The 19743-nt window shown below is 40.6% G+C and overlaps 1 protein-coding gene across 1 annotated transcript; it reads left to right on the forward strand.

The window, feature by feature from the left end:
• Nucleotides 1-1148: 1148 nt before the first annotated feature.
• LOC117562377 (Krueppel-like factor 15) lies at nt 1149-17940 on the forward strand. The gene is made up of 3 exons (XM_034240195.1): nt 1149-1329; nt 3361-4685; nt 15568-17940. Exons 2-3 carry the CDS (start codon nt 3565-3567, stop codon nt 15734-15736), a joined length of 1290 nt encoding a protein of 429 aa, XP_034096086.1. The 5' UTR covers nt 1149-1329; nt 3361-3564; the 3' UTR covers nt 15737-17940.
• Nucleotides 17941-19743: the final 1803 nt, after the last annotated feature.

Below are 19743 nucleotides of genomic sequence, written 5' to 3' on the forward strand. Positions count from 1 at the left end.
TCCAGTGTGTGTTCTGTAGCCAATACAGATCAGCTACAGCTAACTACTTGCTAGGTCAACTAGCCTAAACTTCTTTACATTGTCCAACACCATGCTGGTGAACTCTCAAACACAGAGTGAAACACCAGCAGCTTCTCAAAAGGTCAAATTAGACCTTTGTCATTTTTACAAGTTTCATGAATTGTGTAAAGTGCAAATAAAAAAAGAGTATCCTTCAACATTTGAGGCAATGCTCTCTTGGCTTTCTTACATTTAAAGATGAACATTGTATTTTTGTATTCGGGATTGTGCAGTGGCGGTTCTAGACCAATTTGACTGGGGGGGCCAGTTATTTTCTGAGGGGGGCACAATAAATGCAGGACGAAAAAGAGAACTAGACAGTATGAAGTAATTGCGCATAAGAAAACAATTCAATACAGTTATTGGTATTTGTTTCAGTACACTTATTTATTTCAGATAGATCTTATAGTTATTACTGTTAGCTTCAGCTTAAGTTATAGTGCAATGTTTGCACTAACACCATATTTATATAAAAATAAAGGCAATGAACAGTTACATCTCTACTTTACATAAGGGTGTCTGCACAATCTCACATTACAGCAACAAAATCCTGCGGGTTTTGGCAAACCGAGTACCAGAAAATATACATTTAAAAAAAACAAAAAAACTTTTATTGTTAGGGGGGCCACAGGGGGGTCAGAGGTCAGTGTTAGGGGGCACTGGCCCCCCCTAGAACCGCCCCTGGGATTGTGGGAAATGGTATTTCGATCCCTCTGTCTGTACGGTCTGTACACACAAACTGAAACATTGACAATAAAGTTGACTTTGACTTTGATAAGTAAACATGCTTTGCCTAAGCGAATAGCCTACAGTTAAATTGTATTTGTAATGCTGATTACATAATCCCATTTACATGTAATCCGTTACTCCCTGATTGTTACGTATCCTCCTGAGAACAGGTTGTAACTGGCTGCTTCCTTCAGAGGCGACCGACCCACATTTTTTTCCACGCAGCAGAGTAAGAGGCCTCTTGATTGACAGGCCTAAAGGTCCCGCCTCCTTCCACCAGCATCGACCAGTGAGGTTGCAGAGCTTGGTCGAGCCTTCAGCTGCAGCCTCTTATTTCTTCTCACTCCAGTAACACTGGAGTCATGTGACGGTCATATAGTAGATCTGAGAGCAACCCTCAGTCAGTGAACGCTGCTTCTGCTGCTGCATGGAGGCTCAAGGGCAAAGTCTTTGAACCCCCACCCCCCTTTTTCGGATACAAACACAACTCCCTGCGTATTTTGCATTGGGATTATACTATTCTCTTTTTCACTGAGCAAGGTAAGGGTGATAATTTGATGTCGTGGTGCGTTCAGGGTCACACATATGCTGCAGCGCGCTGGACGAAAACATGTTTACGTTGGGAGTGCAGACGCGCGCGCCTACTCATGCGTTATGCATTGCGGGAAGAAAACACCACACATATTATGGATTATTACGGGGTTTGGATTTTTGCAATGCTGCAGTTTAACTACAACAACATGTGAATGAATCACATTTGAATGGTTTCATGTTTGTAGCTGTGCATGTGATGGGGTTTGTAAGTTATCTGACCCATGCTGCCTACACAATAACATGGTTATAACTGGACACATGACATTTAATGAGTCTTTCTTCATTTAATGAGTTTCTATTCATATCTGCACAGCTTTCCAACAATACCGCACATCTTTTACTTTATTATAACGAGTATTTTTTTTATTATATATATATATATATTTTTTTATTAGTTATAATAGGTTTTTTTAATAGGTTTTAAAAATAAATTTGTCGTTTTTCTTACAATGTATCTTCTTTAACTATGTTCATGTTTGCACCATACACCTGTTTATGATTGTCTTTACAGCATGCCCATGTGAGGTGACTATAGATCTGTGGAAATGAATCAAAGTGTGCCTGCAGGTCGAAATGATAAATCTGAGGAGTGATAGGTTATCAAAGATCCTCTCTTCCATGATAAATGTGAGGAGTGATAGGTCATCAAAGATCCTCTCTTCCATGATAAATGTGAGGAGTGATAGGTCATCAAAGATCCTCTCTTCCATGATAAATGTGAGGAGTGATAGGTCATCAAAGATCCTCTCTTCCATGATTAATCTGAGGAGTGATAGGTTATCAAAGATCCTCTCTTCCATGATAAATGTGAGGAGTGATAGGTCATCAAAGATCCTCTCTCTTCCATGATAAATGTAAGGAGTGATGGGTCATCCTCTCTCTTCCTCTCTGTCCTGTAAACAGAGCAGCTGATTTACGCAGGTGTTTCTGATCCAGTGTTGACAGTTTCTCCTCTGGAGGGTTTACTCCCGGTCACCATGCAGGGGCCCTGGTGGGGGATGTATAGAGGCAGTGTGTGACCTCCAGGAAAATAACCTACTTGTGAAGTGTATACTGTATAAAAATAAATGTGAAGAGGGTTACTCCTGCTGCTGATCCACGTGATGAGCAACGACAAGATCAAAAGCGTTATGGTCATATTCCACAGTAGCTGTATTTACGTCAATGAGAAACTTAAGGCTCCTCCAACAATGCAAGACATTTAACAATAAAACTATATATAAGACATTAAACAATAAAACACATTTAAAAAACAATAACAATAGTGCAAGAAGAACAGAGTAAAAATGAAATAGTGCAAGACCAATGGCAATTAATGCAATAGAGGTAAACTAAAAATAAATACAATAAGATAAATGTTGCAGAGGATGTTGTAAGTGACCAAGTAAGTGCAGGAGCCTATATATGTTACATAGAATAGAAGACCACCGAGAACAGAATGTAAAATAAATACTTTACAGTGAAACAAAATACTGTTTATTTGAGGTTTAAATACATGGTGAGAAGCCAATAGAAACAGCCAGGGTTACATTGAAAATGTTATGTAATGTCAAAATGTTAACTTATCAGTTTGCAAAAGAGTATTTAAGGACCATAGTATTTCTACTTTCACTAAAGTCTGATTGCTTCTTCCACAACTAGATTACATTACATGTCACTTGTTAGACGCTTTTATCCAAAGCGACTTACATACTCAATACTGTGGGCAATCCCCACAGGAGCAATTTGGGGTGAAGGGTCTCAGGGACACAACGACATGCTGACTGCAGTGGGGTTTCAACCTGTGCTCCCCTGATCCGAACAGCAACGCACATTCCACTGCGCCACACACCTCCTGGATCAATAAATAATATATTAAATATGAAGAGGTCATTGAAGGATAGCCTCGTTGTGGTAGAATAAGAATTAAAACATGTAGTAGGCCTACGGGCAATCAAAACAATAATGAATGTTATGTCTGTGTTTATTTCCCTGTAGACACACGCTATCCTGGTTGGAGACCTTGGAGCCACTTTTCTCCACTGTGAGAGAGCACAGCAGGTGTTCCACTATCTCACCTCGGTTGGGAGAGAGCGCCCTTGTTGACCTGAGGTGTTTTTTTGGGCCTAACTTGCCCAGAGGATAATTATCTGACAATTCATCCGAGTCCAGCAGGAGGCAGCGGTTTGGCACGCTCCAGGGATGGTGGATAACTCTCCGGTTAGCGAGGAGACTTTTCTTCACCCTGGATCTCCGAAGGTCTACTTGGTGACGGATCTGAGCTCCTACCAGGTGATGCCTTCGCCTTTTTCGGAGGACGACCTTAGCGAGTCCTCCAGCCCTCGGTCCTGTTCAAGTCCCGATTCCCAGCTTCTCAGCTCCAGCTATGGAAGCAACTCTAGCACAGAGAGCCATGACAGTATGCTCGATCACTTACTGTCCCAGGCCTCGCTGGGAGGAGCTGTGCCTTCAGGATCTGTGGCCCAGATATCCTCTTTCTTCTGTGACCCCCGGAGAGATGTAAAAGAGGAACAGTTTGACTTCCTCACCTGGTCCAATGTGGAGGCGGAGGAACAACCTGGAGGCTCTTTCCAGCCCACGTTGGAGGAGATCGAAGAGTTCCTGGAGGAGAATATGGAAGTGGTGACGATGAAGCATGAAATCAGAGAGGGTTGTCTGGCGTTGGGACTGGAAGAGGCTCTTGGTCTTGGAGTTGGTTTGGAGTGGTGCAGGGACGCCTCTACCGTGCCTAAAATCGAACCAGAAACCCAGCATTCAGACCAAACCGTCCCCACTGCTGCCTCCAGTGACACCACATCAATCGACTCACATGAACCCAGCAAAGAGTCGAAGAAGGCATCATCCAACAAGCCTTCAGCGGTCATTGTGCAGATTCAGCCTCTTCAGATCAAGCAGGAGCCGACAGTAGCTCCTGTAACACCAACATCTCCGACATCCCCATCTTCAGACATCACAATCGCACAGCTTCTAGTCAACATCCAGGGCCAGACCTTTGCTCTGGTGCCTCACATCCTGCCCAACCCCAGCCTGAACGTCTCCTCTAAGTTTGTTCGCATCGCTCCCGTCCCCATTGCATCCAAACCTCTGGGACTCTGCGATGGATCGGCCAACCACGGATCGGGGATTCTCATCGGAGGTCAAAAGTTCCAGAAGAACCCCATGGCGGATATTATCAAAATGCACAAATGTACTTTTCCTGGATGCACCAAGATGTACACGAAGAGCAGCCACCTGAAGGCTCACCTGAGGAGGCACACGGGGGAGAAGCCTTTCGCCTGCAACTGGCAGGGCTGTGGATGGAGGTGAGTCCTGGTGACTTTCATTTGAACACAATGTCTAACATTCAAATAGTTTTATTGAGAAGAAGCATACGAGTGTAAGCAATAGTACAGACTTCTTTGGGGTGGAAATCATGCTTCCCTTTTTCAACATAGACGACAAAAAGGAACATCCAACAAGAATAATAAAGAAAAAACATAGCATGACAGGAATACCATACTTAATGGCATACAGTCATAGTGGGAAAGAACATATAGTATATATAATAAAAATAAATAAACTTAAAGGGTCACAATGTCTAACATTCACCTCACTTGTAGAATGATCTGCACCTACAGGTTTCTTTGTTTAGGCTTTCTAAGCATATAGGACTCAGATTAGATTTACGAATACAGGGTGATTGGGAACTGTGGCGACAGCAGCGTCATTTAGAAATGACGGTAGAACTGATCGATGTTTTTTTTAATAACTGTCCAAGTCTGTTCACATTTTATTTTGCATTAACCAGTCTTTAAACACTGCCAGAGCCCATACTGTGTTCCTGTTAGAGTTTACTTCCTGTCTGTCTTCTTCTGTTGATTTATCCGACGTCCAGATCTCTTTTCAAGCCTCTGTCCTTCTCGTCTTCTCTTTTTATTTTATTTACTTGGGACAGTTTAGCTATCATGAATCCACTTTACCTTCCTTAGCAACGGTCTGTTAGCGAAAAATAACAACCTCTCAAATGTCCAAATTGACCAATCAGAATCGAGCATTCAACTAAACTGTTAGTATATTAAATTAAAGTATATGTTATTTAGCTAACGCTTTTATCCGATTCAACTGATATACACTTTAATATCCAGAGGTGGGAAGCAGTGGAGTACAAATACTTTGTTACTGTACTTATGTACATTTTTCTGGTATCAGTACTTTACTCCACTACTTATTTTTCTGACTACTTTTTACTTTGACTTCTTACATGTTGAACCCAAATACCGGTACTTTCTACTTCTTACATGTTGAACACAAATACCTGTACTTTCTACTTCTTACATGTTGAACACAAATACCTGTACTTTCTACTTCTTACATGTTGAACCCAAATACCGGTACTTTCTACTTCTTACATGTTGAACACAAATACCTGTACTTTCTACTTCTTACATGTTGAACACAAATACCTGTACTTTCTACTTCTTACATGTTGAACTCAAATACCTGTACTTTCTACTTCTTACATGTTGAACACAAATACCTGTACTTTCTACTTGTTACATGTTGAACACAAATACCTGTACTTTCTACTTCTTACATGTTGAACACAAATACCTGTACTTTCTACTTCTTACATATTGAACCCAAATACCTGTACTTTCTACTTCTTACATGTTGAACTCAAATACCTGTACTTTCTACTTCTTACATGTTGAACCCAAATACCTGTACTTTCTACTTCTTACATGTTGAACCCAAATACCTGTACTTTCTACTTCTTACATGTTGAACACAAATACCTGTACTTTCTACTTCTTACATGTTGAACTCAAATACCTGTACTTTCTACTTCTTACATGTTGAACACAAATACCTGTACTTTCTACTTCTTACATGTTGAACACAAATACCTGTACTTTCTACTTCTCACATGTTGAACACAAATACCTGTACTTTCTACTTCTTACATGTTGAACACAAATACCTGTACTTTCTACTTCTTACATGTTGAACCCAAATACCTGTACTTTCTACTTCTTACATGTTGAACCCAAATACCTGTACTTTCTACTTCTTACATGTTGAACACAAATACCTGTACTTTCTACTTCTTACATGTTGAACTCAAATACCTGTACTTTCTACTTCTTACATGTTGAACACAAATACCTGTACTTTCTACTTCTTACATGTTGAACCCAAATACCTGTACTTTCTACTTCTTACATGTTGAACTCAAATACCTGTACTTTCTACTTCTCACATGTTGAACACAAATACCTGTACTTTCTACTTCTCACATGTTGAACTCAAATACCTGTACTTTCTACTTCTTACATGTTGAACTCAAATACCTGTACTTTCTACTTCTTACATGTTGAACTCAAATACCTGTACTTTCTACTTCTCACATGTTGAACTCAAATACTTGTACTTTCTACTTCTCTCATTCTCCAAACAGCTGGTTCCTTTAGTCTGAATGTGTGTTTGGGGAGTGATCATTATTCTTTAGAGTCATTGCGTGCCTATTGATTTGAACACGATCCGTGTATCCATCATTTCCTGGTCTTCTCTAAAGAAGAGGGACCAATGGAAACGTTGTCATGTTGCCGTTGTTCAGCATGGAAACATTCATTAGCTAACAATGACATTATTGTTCTATTATATAAAGGGAGGTCAGGTACTCTTTAAAACAGCTGCTAGTTATGGGTACTTTTTACTGAAGTACATTTCAAAGCCTCTTTACTTTGACTTGAATAAAGAAGTTTAGTCAGTACTTTTACTTTCACCAGAGTATCTGTACTTCTACTTGAGGAAAGGATGTGTGTACTTTGGCCATCTCTGTTCATACCGTAGATATGTCAAGGGAGAGTTTTGGGTTTAAAGGACACATGTTGACTGCAAGGCAATGACAGCATCATGTGTGTGCATGATTCAAAAGGGGCTTAACCCCCATGTGTTAGCGTGGCCTGTTAGGGAAGAAGCAGTAATTATATGTCAGTGAACACGTCTATGTGCTGAGCAGGGTGTCATGTTGCTCAATGGAAAAAGTGTGGAGCAAAATGTAACTGACCTATCTCTCTCAGGGTCGTCTAGTAACATTGAGACCCTCCTTTACAACTTTGAATAACAGACAACATGGAAGTCCTTACTGGATTTCAGTTTTGTGGAAAGCTATGAGCCTCAAAGTTATTTAAAGATCCGTCGAAGCAAAGCCAAGAAAAAACTTCAATATGTTGTTTGTTCCCTAAGCCCTTGAGCTGAAGAGATCTTAATGACTGCAGCCTGCGAGGTGTTAATTGGAACATTTGAAGCGGGGTTATTTTGTTCAATCTCACATCTCGTCAGGCGGTGAGATATCGTACAGGAATAGCTGGGGTGTCTTTTTTTGGGGATGTAAACTAAATCTTGGACAGAGCGTGTGGGCCGGAGTCACATGGGCACAACATGGAGAGACAGCTGTGCAGTTGCTGGGGCAGTACAAGTGTCTCTGTGTGTGTGTGTGTGTGTGTGTGTGTGTGTGTGTGTGTGTGTGTGTGTGTGTGTGTATTGTGTGTACTCGTGTATGCTAAGTATAACGTGGCGAGATCTAATTTTTAACAGCTTGTGTGTAATCGAGAAAAGCGGATGTCTTCATCAGCCTGGAAGTGTGTGTGTGTGTGTGTGTGTGTGTGTGTGTGTGTGTGTGTGTGTGTGTGTGTGTGTGTGTGTGTGTGTGTGGGGGTGTGTGTGCGTGTGTGTGTGTGTGTGTGTGTGTGTGTGTACACGTGTACTCGACTACTGGTTAAATGAGCGTCACAGCCTCAGACATGTTCTGTAGACCCGGTGTCTCCTCAGGATGGACAAACACACAAATGATACTATTGAATATTGAATAATATTGTAGATAATTTATTCAAATGTGTTGGAACAAATGGCCTCTCCTAGACTGTGTTGTAAAGTCTACCTGTCTGTGTTCATTAACCTGCCTCCTCCGCTTCACTTCAGTAACAAACAAACAAGCATTTAAAACGTTTCTCAGATGCTTCACCGTTCAGCACAGCTCGCTAGTTTCCTCCACAAAGAGAGCAACATCCGTCCTGTTCACTGACGGGCAGCAGGGCATGTAATCAGAGGGCAGAGCTTTGTGTTTAGGGTACAAGGCACTGCCTGTGGAGCTCAAACACTCACTGTAGAACTGCCTGTGGTAGTTAGCGATGTCCCGATCACCTTTTTTTGCTCCCGATCCGATTCCGATCATTTGATTTTGACAATCTGCCGATACCGATTTTTCCCGATCTTTATGCAATGCATTAAGAGAAAACAAAGGTAACAGATAACGGCTGGTCATCCAACGCGATGAGTTCAGCTATCTTGCTGTTATTTCTTTGGCCTTTTCACTGTTCTGGGGCAGTTTCTCTTTCCTTTTGAAAGCCTCTGAAAGTGTCGGTTGCTTCAGTGCCGTTCCCTGAGTGGCCGCTGTGTACTCGTCGTGTTGTTGGTGTTTGTTTCTCAGGTGGCGTGTTAGATTGGTCGTGTTGAACGTAGCTCTGTTCTTTCCACCACGCGGAACCTCCGCCTTGCAAACATTGCATCTGGCTGTTACACTGCCTTCGCTTTCAATTTTATAATACTTCCAAACTCCTGACATTTTCTCTGTCCCGACTCCCGAGTCACCAGCTGAACGTAGCCTCTCGTTAGCTGCTACTATTAGACACTGCGCCCACTCTGTTGCTTTGAGAGGAATAACCAGGTCTGAAAACAAGCCCAACAGAAGCAACACATACATGATGTTGTGTCATTTTAAACCAAAACTAAGGCCTCAGGATGACTTGAAGACGTGAACATGGTCATTTTTGTTTTGTAACATTAAATAAAATAATAAAAATATTTTACATAATTTTTTTTTTTTTAATTCCCGATTTTTTTCTCCCGATTCCGATCTTTTGAAAATCACGTGATCGGCTCCGATCCGCAATCACGTGATCGGATCGGGACATCTCTAGTAGTGACTAAACAATTGTGAATCCTAACGCATCATTACACATTGAATATTTCACTTGCTCGACGTTTGATTGTTAAAAGCGACAACCCTCCAGCAGAGTGAGAGGGAGCGAGATGGCACGTCAATTTCTATATTAAACTTTAGATGATTGTTTTCCCCACAAACGTATTGAAAATGCAAACATTATTGGTTTATCTAGAGGCCATCATGGACCTGGCTTTGGTCGATCATTTTGAGCAGAGCAGCTGTAACCCTCTGGTTTTTACCCCTTGCCTGAGAAAGCCCAAAGCTGTTCCCAAGCTGCCGATTAATAAACCTAAATGGAACCAACTGATGTTTGGGTACATTACATTACATTGTTTACTGGATTATTTCTAATGACTGTAGCTAGCTAACCATGTCCTAACCCAACTTAAAGGTCACCTGTTGTGCAAAATCCACTTTTTCATGTATTGTATGGCCAGCAGCAGCTCATTAGCATTTAAAGCTACAGACAGAGAATCAGCACTTTGGAAACAGGGCTGAAACAGAGGGGATTATGGGTAATGCTGCAATGATCTGTTTGGTGGTTGGAGCCAATCAGAGACATGTTCTGTATATATATGAGAGCTATAATATATTGATGAAAAACAGTATAATAGGGGACCTTTAAGTCAACAACAAGCGATTCTCCTGTGACCGTACACACAGCAAACCAATGGAGATCCCCAGGTCAAAGAGAAACTAATTGAAGTCAAAAATCTATTTCAGTGTTTTCCCTGCTGTCCCGTTGACTTCAGGAGAGCATCGTCAGTTCATGACTGAGACGAAGTGTCTGTGGTTAGTCCAGAAGTCAGTAATAACGATACAGTCTGAGGGAATACCAGCAGGACAGTGGGACGTTTGATTGATTGATTGCTGTTATCTAAACTAATAAGGTCAGTTTAACAGAACAATTTAAGCGAAAATAACATCGTCAAAAGCCTTCACGTCAGAAACAGGCTCGCTAACATGCTAACAACAGGAAGTTTGTGTTATTTCAGGGAAATCTGAATAACGATGGTCTGCTACTCCCAGATACTAGTTAGGGCTGCTCAACTAATCGTATTTTAATCGCAATTACGATTTTGGCTTGCAACGATTATGAAAGCAATATTTTTTTGTATTGGTTTTTCAATTGAATTATACTTAAAGTTCAGGGTAATCAACTGTTAAACATATACTACACCTTTTTCTTTTTCAATACATTGATGTTTTCAAAGTAAATGGATAATCGTTTTTAATAATCGTGATATCAATTATTGACCCAAATAATCGAGATGATGATTTTTGCCATAATCGAGCAGCCCTGATACAAGTCTTATATCCACACTCTGGGTCAATGTGTGGATAGAAACCCACAATGACACTGTTGGCGGAGTACTGCTTTCATGCTGCACACACACACACACACACACACACACACACACACACACACACACACACACACACACACACACACACACACACACACACACACACACACACACACACACACACACACACACACACACACACACACACACACACACACACACACACACACCACACACACACACACACACACACACACACACACACACACACACACACACACCATGTATACATCACTTCAGGGGACATTACATTGACTTACATGCATTTCCTCGAGACTTATCCTAACCTTAACCATAACCAACACATGCCTAACCCTAATCCTAAACCTAACCAAGTCTTCACCCTAAAATTAATGGTTCCCCTCATGGGGACCTCCATTTTGTCCCCATAAGGGAGGCGAGTCCCCACACGTGACTGTGTAAACAGATTTAGGTCCCCACAAGTATAGTAATGCTAGTCCTCAAACACACACACACACACACACACACACACACACACACACAACACACACACACACACACACACACACACACACACACACACACACACACACACACACACACACACTCAGTTCTTAAACCTGTGTGTGTGTGTGTGTCAAAATTCAAGGCTTTATTGTCATGTGCACATTAGCTACAGTGTAGATATGTCAATGAGAAACTGAAGTCACAGGCTCCTCCCACAGTGCAACATGAATATATAGAGGATAAAATAGAGCAAGAGCAGGTGTGTTTCGTGCCTTGTCTGCGTGCACGGATCTACACACACGGCATGTTTACATGACTCGCATGAACATGTGAGTCAAAAGTATCCCAGCCAGTAAGACGATATGTCATCATTTGACTTTCACCTGACACAGCCTGCAAAGATCAGCCCTGAGGAGTTCCTGCTTTAAGCATCCACTCAAACACAAGCTCCTTTAATGCGTGCACGTCCTTCTGAGTGATCGATAATATCCCTTTAAGGCTGAGTGTAACTGTGCTTGTGATGCTGAGTGCATCCTCGCTGCAGAAATGTGTGCAGCATTGATCCAGGCTGTGTTCCCCACAAACAAAGGGCTCTTGTCTGTACACAAAAGGCAGGATGTAGTTCGGATTGAAGTGCGTGCGTGTGTGTGTGTGTGTGTGTGTGTGTGTGTGTGTGTGTGTGTGTGTGTGTGTGTGTGTGTGTGTGTGTGCGTGTGTGTGTGTGTGTGTGTGTGTGTGTGTGTGTGTGTGTGTGTGTGTGTGTGTGTGTGTGTGTGACCCACTGTATGTGATGGGGTAAATGAAGGGGGGCCGAATTTTTTTAAAGTAAAACAGACAGAAGAGGTGCTGGTGGTGGAGAGAAGATGATAGTGTTGGGGGGGGGGGGTTAACGGCCTGTTTCACTTTTGCACACAATCACTTGAAGGCAGCAGCAGCGGACAAAGAAGACAAAGTGTTGAATAGTTACCATGACTGTGGGCTAGGAACGCTACGCTGCATGAAAGAGAAGAGAGGGGTCGCTCACATAGACCAGAGGGGGGGGGGCATGATACTGTACTTTATATTCAAACTGTACGGAGAGAAGAGGCTCTTTAGGAGGACCCAACATGTCTAATTTCACATGTTTAGTAGCTTGCTTGACCTCTTAGGCCCAATTCCAAACGGACCCCTACAGACTGTGGTTCAATTTCAACATTCAAAGGTTTTAATGTCACATGCTCAAAGCTACAGTGGAGAAATGGCAAGGACATTCTTCTGACCTGAGCTCCTCCAACGATGCAACATATAATAAAATACAAAATAAAAAGTAGTGCAAAAAGTTTATATACATGTCAATGAAAAAGTGGAATAGTGCAATACTTATATATAGACTCGTATTGCACTGTTCTCACTATTTTTCTTTTTGTATTACTTTTTAATATAGTATATTTTAATATTGTCTGCTTATCTATTGTGTTGCATTGTTGGAGAAGCCTGTGACCTAAGATTTTCAACGACATAATTACTCTGTAGCTATGTTAGTTTGACAATAAAGAACCTTGAACCTTGAATAGAGTGACGTCTATAGGCGGATGGTGTAAAAACAGCGGCTTTGGGACAATCTGCCCTCCCTCCCGAATATGCATTTTATATAAAGAACAGGTAATCCTCAGGAGGGAACACAGGGATGCTAGCCTTTACAGACCATTTACACTAAAACCTATAGAACACACTACAGGAAAGGGAAAACCCCCAGAAAGCAGAATCATTTAATACTATTTTCTTTTTTACAGTCGAGCCTTCTGAGATGTTTTTTCTTAAATCCCAAACCAGATGTTAGAAGGTCAGACTTGTGGCAGAGTCAGTGTTTCTGTTAACACAAGGACACTAGTACACAAGGACACTAGTACACAGTAACGCAGTTTGTATATAACAAGTTTTATTGAGTTGCTGTAGGCAGTAAAACAAAAGATACGAGGGGTTGTTAAATAAGACATGGTCACACACAAATAAAACCAATATAAACGCCGCCCCAAGATCCAACACCCTTACACGTGGCTACCGCACTGAGCACAGATGCAACATCTGCTAAGGCTGCTCTATTTGTCATCCAGCCTTCATCCCGTGGTGAATGCTGGATGACACATTCAAAAAGTATAATGAAATACGGCCCACAAATGAAACTTGTGCTTGTCTCGGTTGGCTCCAGATGCCCAAGTGTTAACAATAAAAGAAAGAAAATAACAATGTGATGACGACAAGAAGCGAGAGGAGAATTCTTTCCCCTGGCTTCATCATGAGCAGAGACGCTAGCATTGTACTTCTTAAATATAGATGAAAACACATATTACACAGTAGTATTCGTGTGTTAAGAAGCCCACTTTTGTACTTGCACTATTTTATCTGTTTTCTTGTGTTGCACTGTTGGAGGCGCCTGTGACCAGATTGTCATATCTACACTGTCGCTATGCACACATGACAATAAAGCTTTGAAACTTGAAACTATTGAGGAAGTAACTGGACAGGGTGGAAAATAACTGATACATGTTCCCAAAGTCACTGTGTCGACTTAATCTGCTGTTTCAGTTACTAGCAAGCAGTGTAGGTGTTTTAGCTGTCATTTGTGTTGCATCGTCATCGTGACTGCAGCAGCGTTACTTTAGCTGTAGCTCCTTGTGTCTCAATACGACGCAGGTCTTTACAGTCGATCCATTCATCATCTTGTCAGGGTAACATCTGGCCTGCAGGAGCTGGCAGCGGGCCGTCAGTTTCAGAGAGTCGGGTTACTGGGAAGAAAAACAGTATCATTACAATGTCACTGAAAAACTAAACATATCATCTAGTGTTTGTTATAAAAGGATCAGATGTTATCTCTTCTCTGTGAGCTGTTCTGTTCTGTAGGAAAATACTTCAAGTGTGAATACTTCTACTGCCTGGACCTGCTTTGTGGTTTCCACTTTCTTTGCTTCATTTGTTCTGTTTTTAATTCAGCAGGTGAACCTATAAGTTCATAAAATAGTGTGTGTGAGATTAACTTTTCTGACAGGTAACAAGTAAATGAATCCATGTGTCTTTGCAGAGGTGGGAAGTGGAGTACAAATACTTTGTTACTGTACTTAAGTACATGTTTCTGCTATCAGTACTTTACTCCACTACTTATTTTTCTGACGACTTTTTACTTTGACTTCTTACATGTTGAACCCAAATACCTGTACTTTCTACTTCTTACATGTTGAACACAAATACCTGTACTTTCTACTTCTCACATGTTGAACTCAAATACCTGTACTTTCTACTTCTTACATGTTGAACACAAATACCTGTACTTTCTACTTCTCACATGTTGAACACAAATACCTGTACTTTCTACTTCTTACATGTTGAACACAAATACCTGTACTTTCTACTTCTCACATTTTGAACTCAAATACCTGTACTTTCTACTTCTTACATGTTGAACACAAATACCTGTACTTTCTACTTCTTACATGTTGAACTCAAATACCTGTACTTTCTACTTCTTACATGTTGAACTCAAATACCTGCTTTCTACTTCTTACATGTTGAACTCAAATACCTGTACTTTCTACTTCTTACATGTTGAACTCAAATACCTGTACTTTCTACTTCTTACATGTTGAACACAAATACCTGTACTTTCTACTTCTTACATGTTGAACTCAAATACCTGTACTTTCTACTTCTTACATGTTGAACTCAAATACCTGTACTTTCTACTTCTTACATGTTGAACACAAATACCTGTACTTTCTACTTCTTACATGTTGAACTCAAATACCTGTACTTTCTACTTCTTACATGTTGAACACAAATACCTGTACTTTCTACTTCTTACATGTTGAACCCAAATACCTGAACTTTCTACTTCTTACATGTTGAACCCAAATACCTGTACTTTCTACTTCTCTCATTTTCCAAACAGCTGGTTCCTTTAGTCTGAATGTGTGTTTGGTGCGTGATCATTATTCTTTAGAGTCATTGCGTGCCTATTGATTTGAACACGATCCGTGTATCCATCATTTCCTGCTCTTCTCTAAAGAAGAGGGACCAATGGAAACGTTGTCATGTTGCCGTTGTTCAGCATGGAAACATTCATTAGCTAACAATGACATTATTGTTCTATTAATATAAAGGGAGGTCAGGTACTCTTTAAAGCAGCTGCTAGTTATGGGTACTTTTTACTGAAGTACACTTCAAAGCCTCTTTATTTTGACTTGAGTAAAGAAGTTTAGTGAGTACTTCTACTTCCACCAGAGTATTTTTAAACACAAGTTTATGTACTTCTACTTGAGTAAAGGATGTGTGTACTTTTGCCATCTCTTTGTCTTTGCCGATTATAAAACATTGCTTCTTTTCCTCCAGGTTCTCCCGGTCAGACGAGCTGTCCAGACACCGGCGTTCCCACTCAGGAGTGAAGCCCTACCAGTGCACGGTTTGTGAGAAGAGATTCGCTCGCAGTGACCATCTCTCAAAACACATCAAAGTCCACCGCTTTCCACGAAACAGCCGGACAGTTCGCTCAGTAATCTGAAGCTGAAACCTCTACAGGAGCACAGTGTGAATGTTCATCTCTTATATGTGAGGGTTGTGTGAGTGGAAGCATGCCCTGTCTTTTCATTTCATCGCTCTGTGATTGTCCTAATTCAGGGGTGTCCAAACGTATTTCCCCGAGGGCCACATACAGAAACATATACGAAGGTCTGGGCCGCTCACTAGAGGTATACTGCCTCATAAGTTCTGTTATAAGTTGGAAAAATCAATCAAATGTAGGTACATGATGCTTGATACTTGAAATGCTTTAAGAAACAAACAGCCCAGCTCTCCAGAGGGTTTCCGTTATTCTGTCAGCAGCTCATTCCTTAAAACAGAAGCTTCAGTTTCTATAAGAGGAAATATGAAGGGTCTATTTCACGCTTGTTATGTCAATTTGTTATTGGGCTTTCTTCTTATCAACTTAGATTTGTTAAAACATGTTTTCAACTTGAATGGACTGAATTGATTTGAAAATTGGGCCACTGAATACTGTGTAATATTTGAAAATATATATTTAAGAAGTACAATATAAGACAAGCGTGAGGGCCGATTAAAAATGGTCAATTAAAAAAAAAGTTTGGACACCCCTGTCCTAATTTATTGTACAAAGACTGACACATCCTGTCAGCGTATGTTTTCCTCTTCTCTCCTTATCGCAGAAGGTTAGATAAGCGTATGTACAGTCAGTCTGGATCAGTTATAGTCTTGCATGTCCCCTTTTACCTGGATCAAAACGACTGCCTTTAATCGCCCTGAAAGCTGCCAGTGTCGTGGACATTCCTCGTCTTATGCAAAGTTTAGGAAGTCAGAGGACGTTTCCTCATTACTCTTCACTCTCCGTGGGGTTTTTGCTGCCTTGTTCCACAAATCGTTGGTGGCAGTTTTTTATTCACATGTCCCAGCAGCTTTGTAAACCTGCTGGGACATGAGGAGTGGAATCAAGAAGCCTCACAAGACATCTAAACGTGAAAAGTGTTAAATCCGCCGTGTGATCAGTGTTAAAGGATCTTTGTTTGTTGTTTTTCAAAAGCTAAATCATGTGAATCTACTCGCTACCAAGACCCCAGGAAGAGCATCGGCCATTGAAGCGAATTTTTGTAGTGGCCAAACGATGGTACTACAACTTCAGTTCTAGTTCGGGATGCCATTGGGCTCAAACTACTTGTTTCTTACTGACTTAGAAACCCTAAGCATGAACACTTTTATAGCACTTATTTAAATTATTAGGGTCTAAAAGTTGGGTTGTTTGACCTCTCCATTCATTTGACTGAGCCAAGAGTGGGAGATGGAGGCGGGGCTTAAGATCAGGAGGCGGGGTTATAATATGAGAGGTGGGGCTTATATATGGGAGGCGGGGCTTAATGCAAACTCAAGTGCCCACACTGAAAAAACTGAACCTATAGATTCCCCATTTTTGGCGATATTCGCAACTTAGCAACTCTCAAAAGATTTAACGAGACCCCCGCCTCTGTATCCAGTTCTCTTTATACATCCATATTTGCGACTGGTCTACTATTTGTATATCGCTTTTTTTGGCCTTACTGTACCACAAAATCCTTACTGACGATCTGAATGGTTTGGGAAGCCAGACTCTAAATTGGTGTTAAGTGACTGTTGAGAAGTTGTCCTTATATTGTCCCTGAATGTCTCAGTCTGCTATGATTATGATTATTATTATTTTGCTGATGACTTGACACAAGATCTGCCTCAATCCTTCTTTTGTCTGCTACCGGAGACACCCTGACAGCCTTGTAAAGTGACACCGACCAGGGCAAAGGGCTTCTGGGAACATCTTTGAGGCCATACTTTGTAATTGTTCTCAAACATTGTGTAGCACACCCCACAGTGAATATGTCGGGGTTTGAAGATGCCGTCCATTTGTGATTCATGTGTGTAAACAAGCAGGGGTTACACAACATTGTGCATCATTCCTTCATTCAATTTCTGAATTGTTAACGCTTGTGGGAACACAGGTGTTTTATCGCATCCTATGAATGTATGTAAATATGCAGATCCAGAGAAACACAGAGAAAACCATATCTTAAAAACACAAATCAGTGGTTGTGAAGATTTCTAGTGCGAACCCTAAATGTGTACATAACTACGTTTCAGTCCATATGGATATATTATATATTTTTGTCTTTGTTGTATTGAAGATGCATTTACAAATAAAACTGAAAATAAATAAACAGTTGCAATTCCTTTTTCTTGTATTAATTTGCATTTGACATTGAGGGAAAGTAATCAGATTACATTACTTGTTTTTAAATCGATATCTAGATTTGTGCATTACGTTGTGTTATGACCTGGCTCACGACAAAACGAGAGACCACATGATGTGTTTAAACAATATTTTATTAAGCAAATGATACCAAATTAAACATACAGATTGGATGTGATGATCAGAGTCAGTGGTGTGTGTGATGAGCACGAGTGAAGTGTGTGTGTGTGGGTGTCAATGTTGTTAAGTGGAAACAAAGCAAAAGGGTAAGTAGCACACCAAGTGAGATGAGAGGCACTCGATGATGTCACACACAGGGGCATCACATGGTGGCCAACAGGTGCAAACGTGCTACGACAGCCCAAAACACTTCCATTAATAATAATAATTTCAATTTATATAGCGCCTTTCACGAAACCCAAGGATGCTTTACAATGGGAAGTAAAAAAATAAATAAAAATAATAATAATAATCATACAGATACATAGGCTGAAGAAAACAGGAACAGGAACAGGTTGCTGGGTACTGCATATTAGTGAACAGATGGTGTTGGAGGTGTTTTTTGAAGGTGTCCAGAGAGTCTGCATTCCTGATTGCAGAGGGGAGAGAACTCCAGAGGGTGGGGGCTCTGTTGCCAAATGTTTTCAGCTTGGAGCGCTGGATGGAGAGCAGCCCTTTGTCGGAGGACCGCAGGTGACGAGAGGGGGTGTAGGGCTGAAGGAGGTCAGAGATGTATGGAGGGGCTAGGGAGTGGAGAGATTTGTAAGTTAACAGGAGGAGTTTGTAATTAACGTAGTATTAGTAGTATTAAGATGAACGCGCTGCAGTTGTGACTATTGGCAGTTAGTTCCATAATAATAGAAGGAATAATGTGATCACCTTGTTAAAATGAGCCAATAAAACGTACAATTTAGCTACATTTCCGTAGAGTTTGTACCTGCTTCCAGCATATTTTTGATGTTGCTGCATTGCTTTTAGTTGTTGATATTTTATTTGTCTCGTTTTGGAAACTGCAGTGCCTTTCTCCTAATGGAAGTGCTTTGAGTCGTTGCAACGTATTTGGGTAGTTGACGTGGACTGAAAGCAAAAGTAAAATTATATTTTTTTCTGAAATGTTACTCAAATGACATATCACTGAATGACTTAATACGTGAATAACTCAAAACTTTGTGAGACCCAATCTATTTCCTTAATTATTTGATATAATATGAACTTTTCTGTGCGGAAGTCCTAATAATTGTCTCCTGGTGTGACATTATGTTTAATGATAATATTTAATTCAGAGATTGTCAGACAGAGAAGAAATATATGCTCAACCATTATCAACTTGTTTTAAATATTCCCCTACAACCATAGTAATCAATTTAAATGTATAATCATGTTATTGCCCTACTAAATGATCTACACATAGGGACTTTTCATAAAAGTTTGGGTTATTTTCATTATAATAAGTATGAAACCTGATTGAACTAAAAACTATCTTTACATATCCATAGTGATGCTATTACTCTTCTTCTATTCAACACTTTTCTCAGGCATTTGAGAACCAAAATGCCTATTTTCTTTACTTTTCTTTTTGTCGCACCACAGGACATTCTGTCACACCGATGGACACCATTACAAAATATGCCAAGTTTTGTACAAAATCTTTATTATTTCATCTCTACTCTCTAAGGTTATATTCTGAGCATCAGAACCAACAGTGCTATTTAAAAATGTGTATTGGCTAATAGCCATCATAACATCATGTCACATCATAACATGGACATAAACGGAAATGTGAA

This window comes from Gymnodraco acuticeps, unplaced genomic scaffold (assembly GCF_902827175.1).
Source record: "Gymnodraco acuticeps unplaced genomic scaffold, fGymAcu1.1, whole genome shotgun sequence".
NCBI lineage: Eukaryota > Metazoa > Chordata > Actinopteri > Perciformes > Bathydraconidae > Gymnodraco > Gymnodraco acuticeps.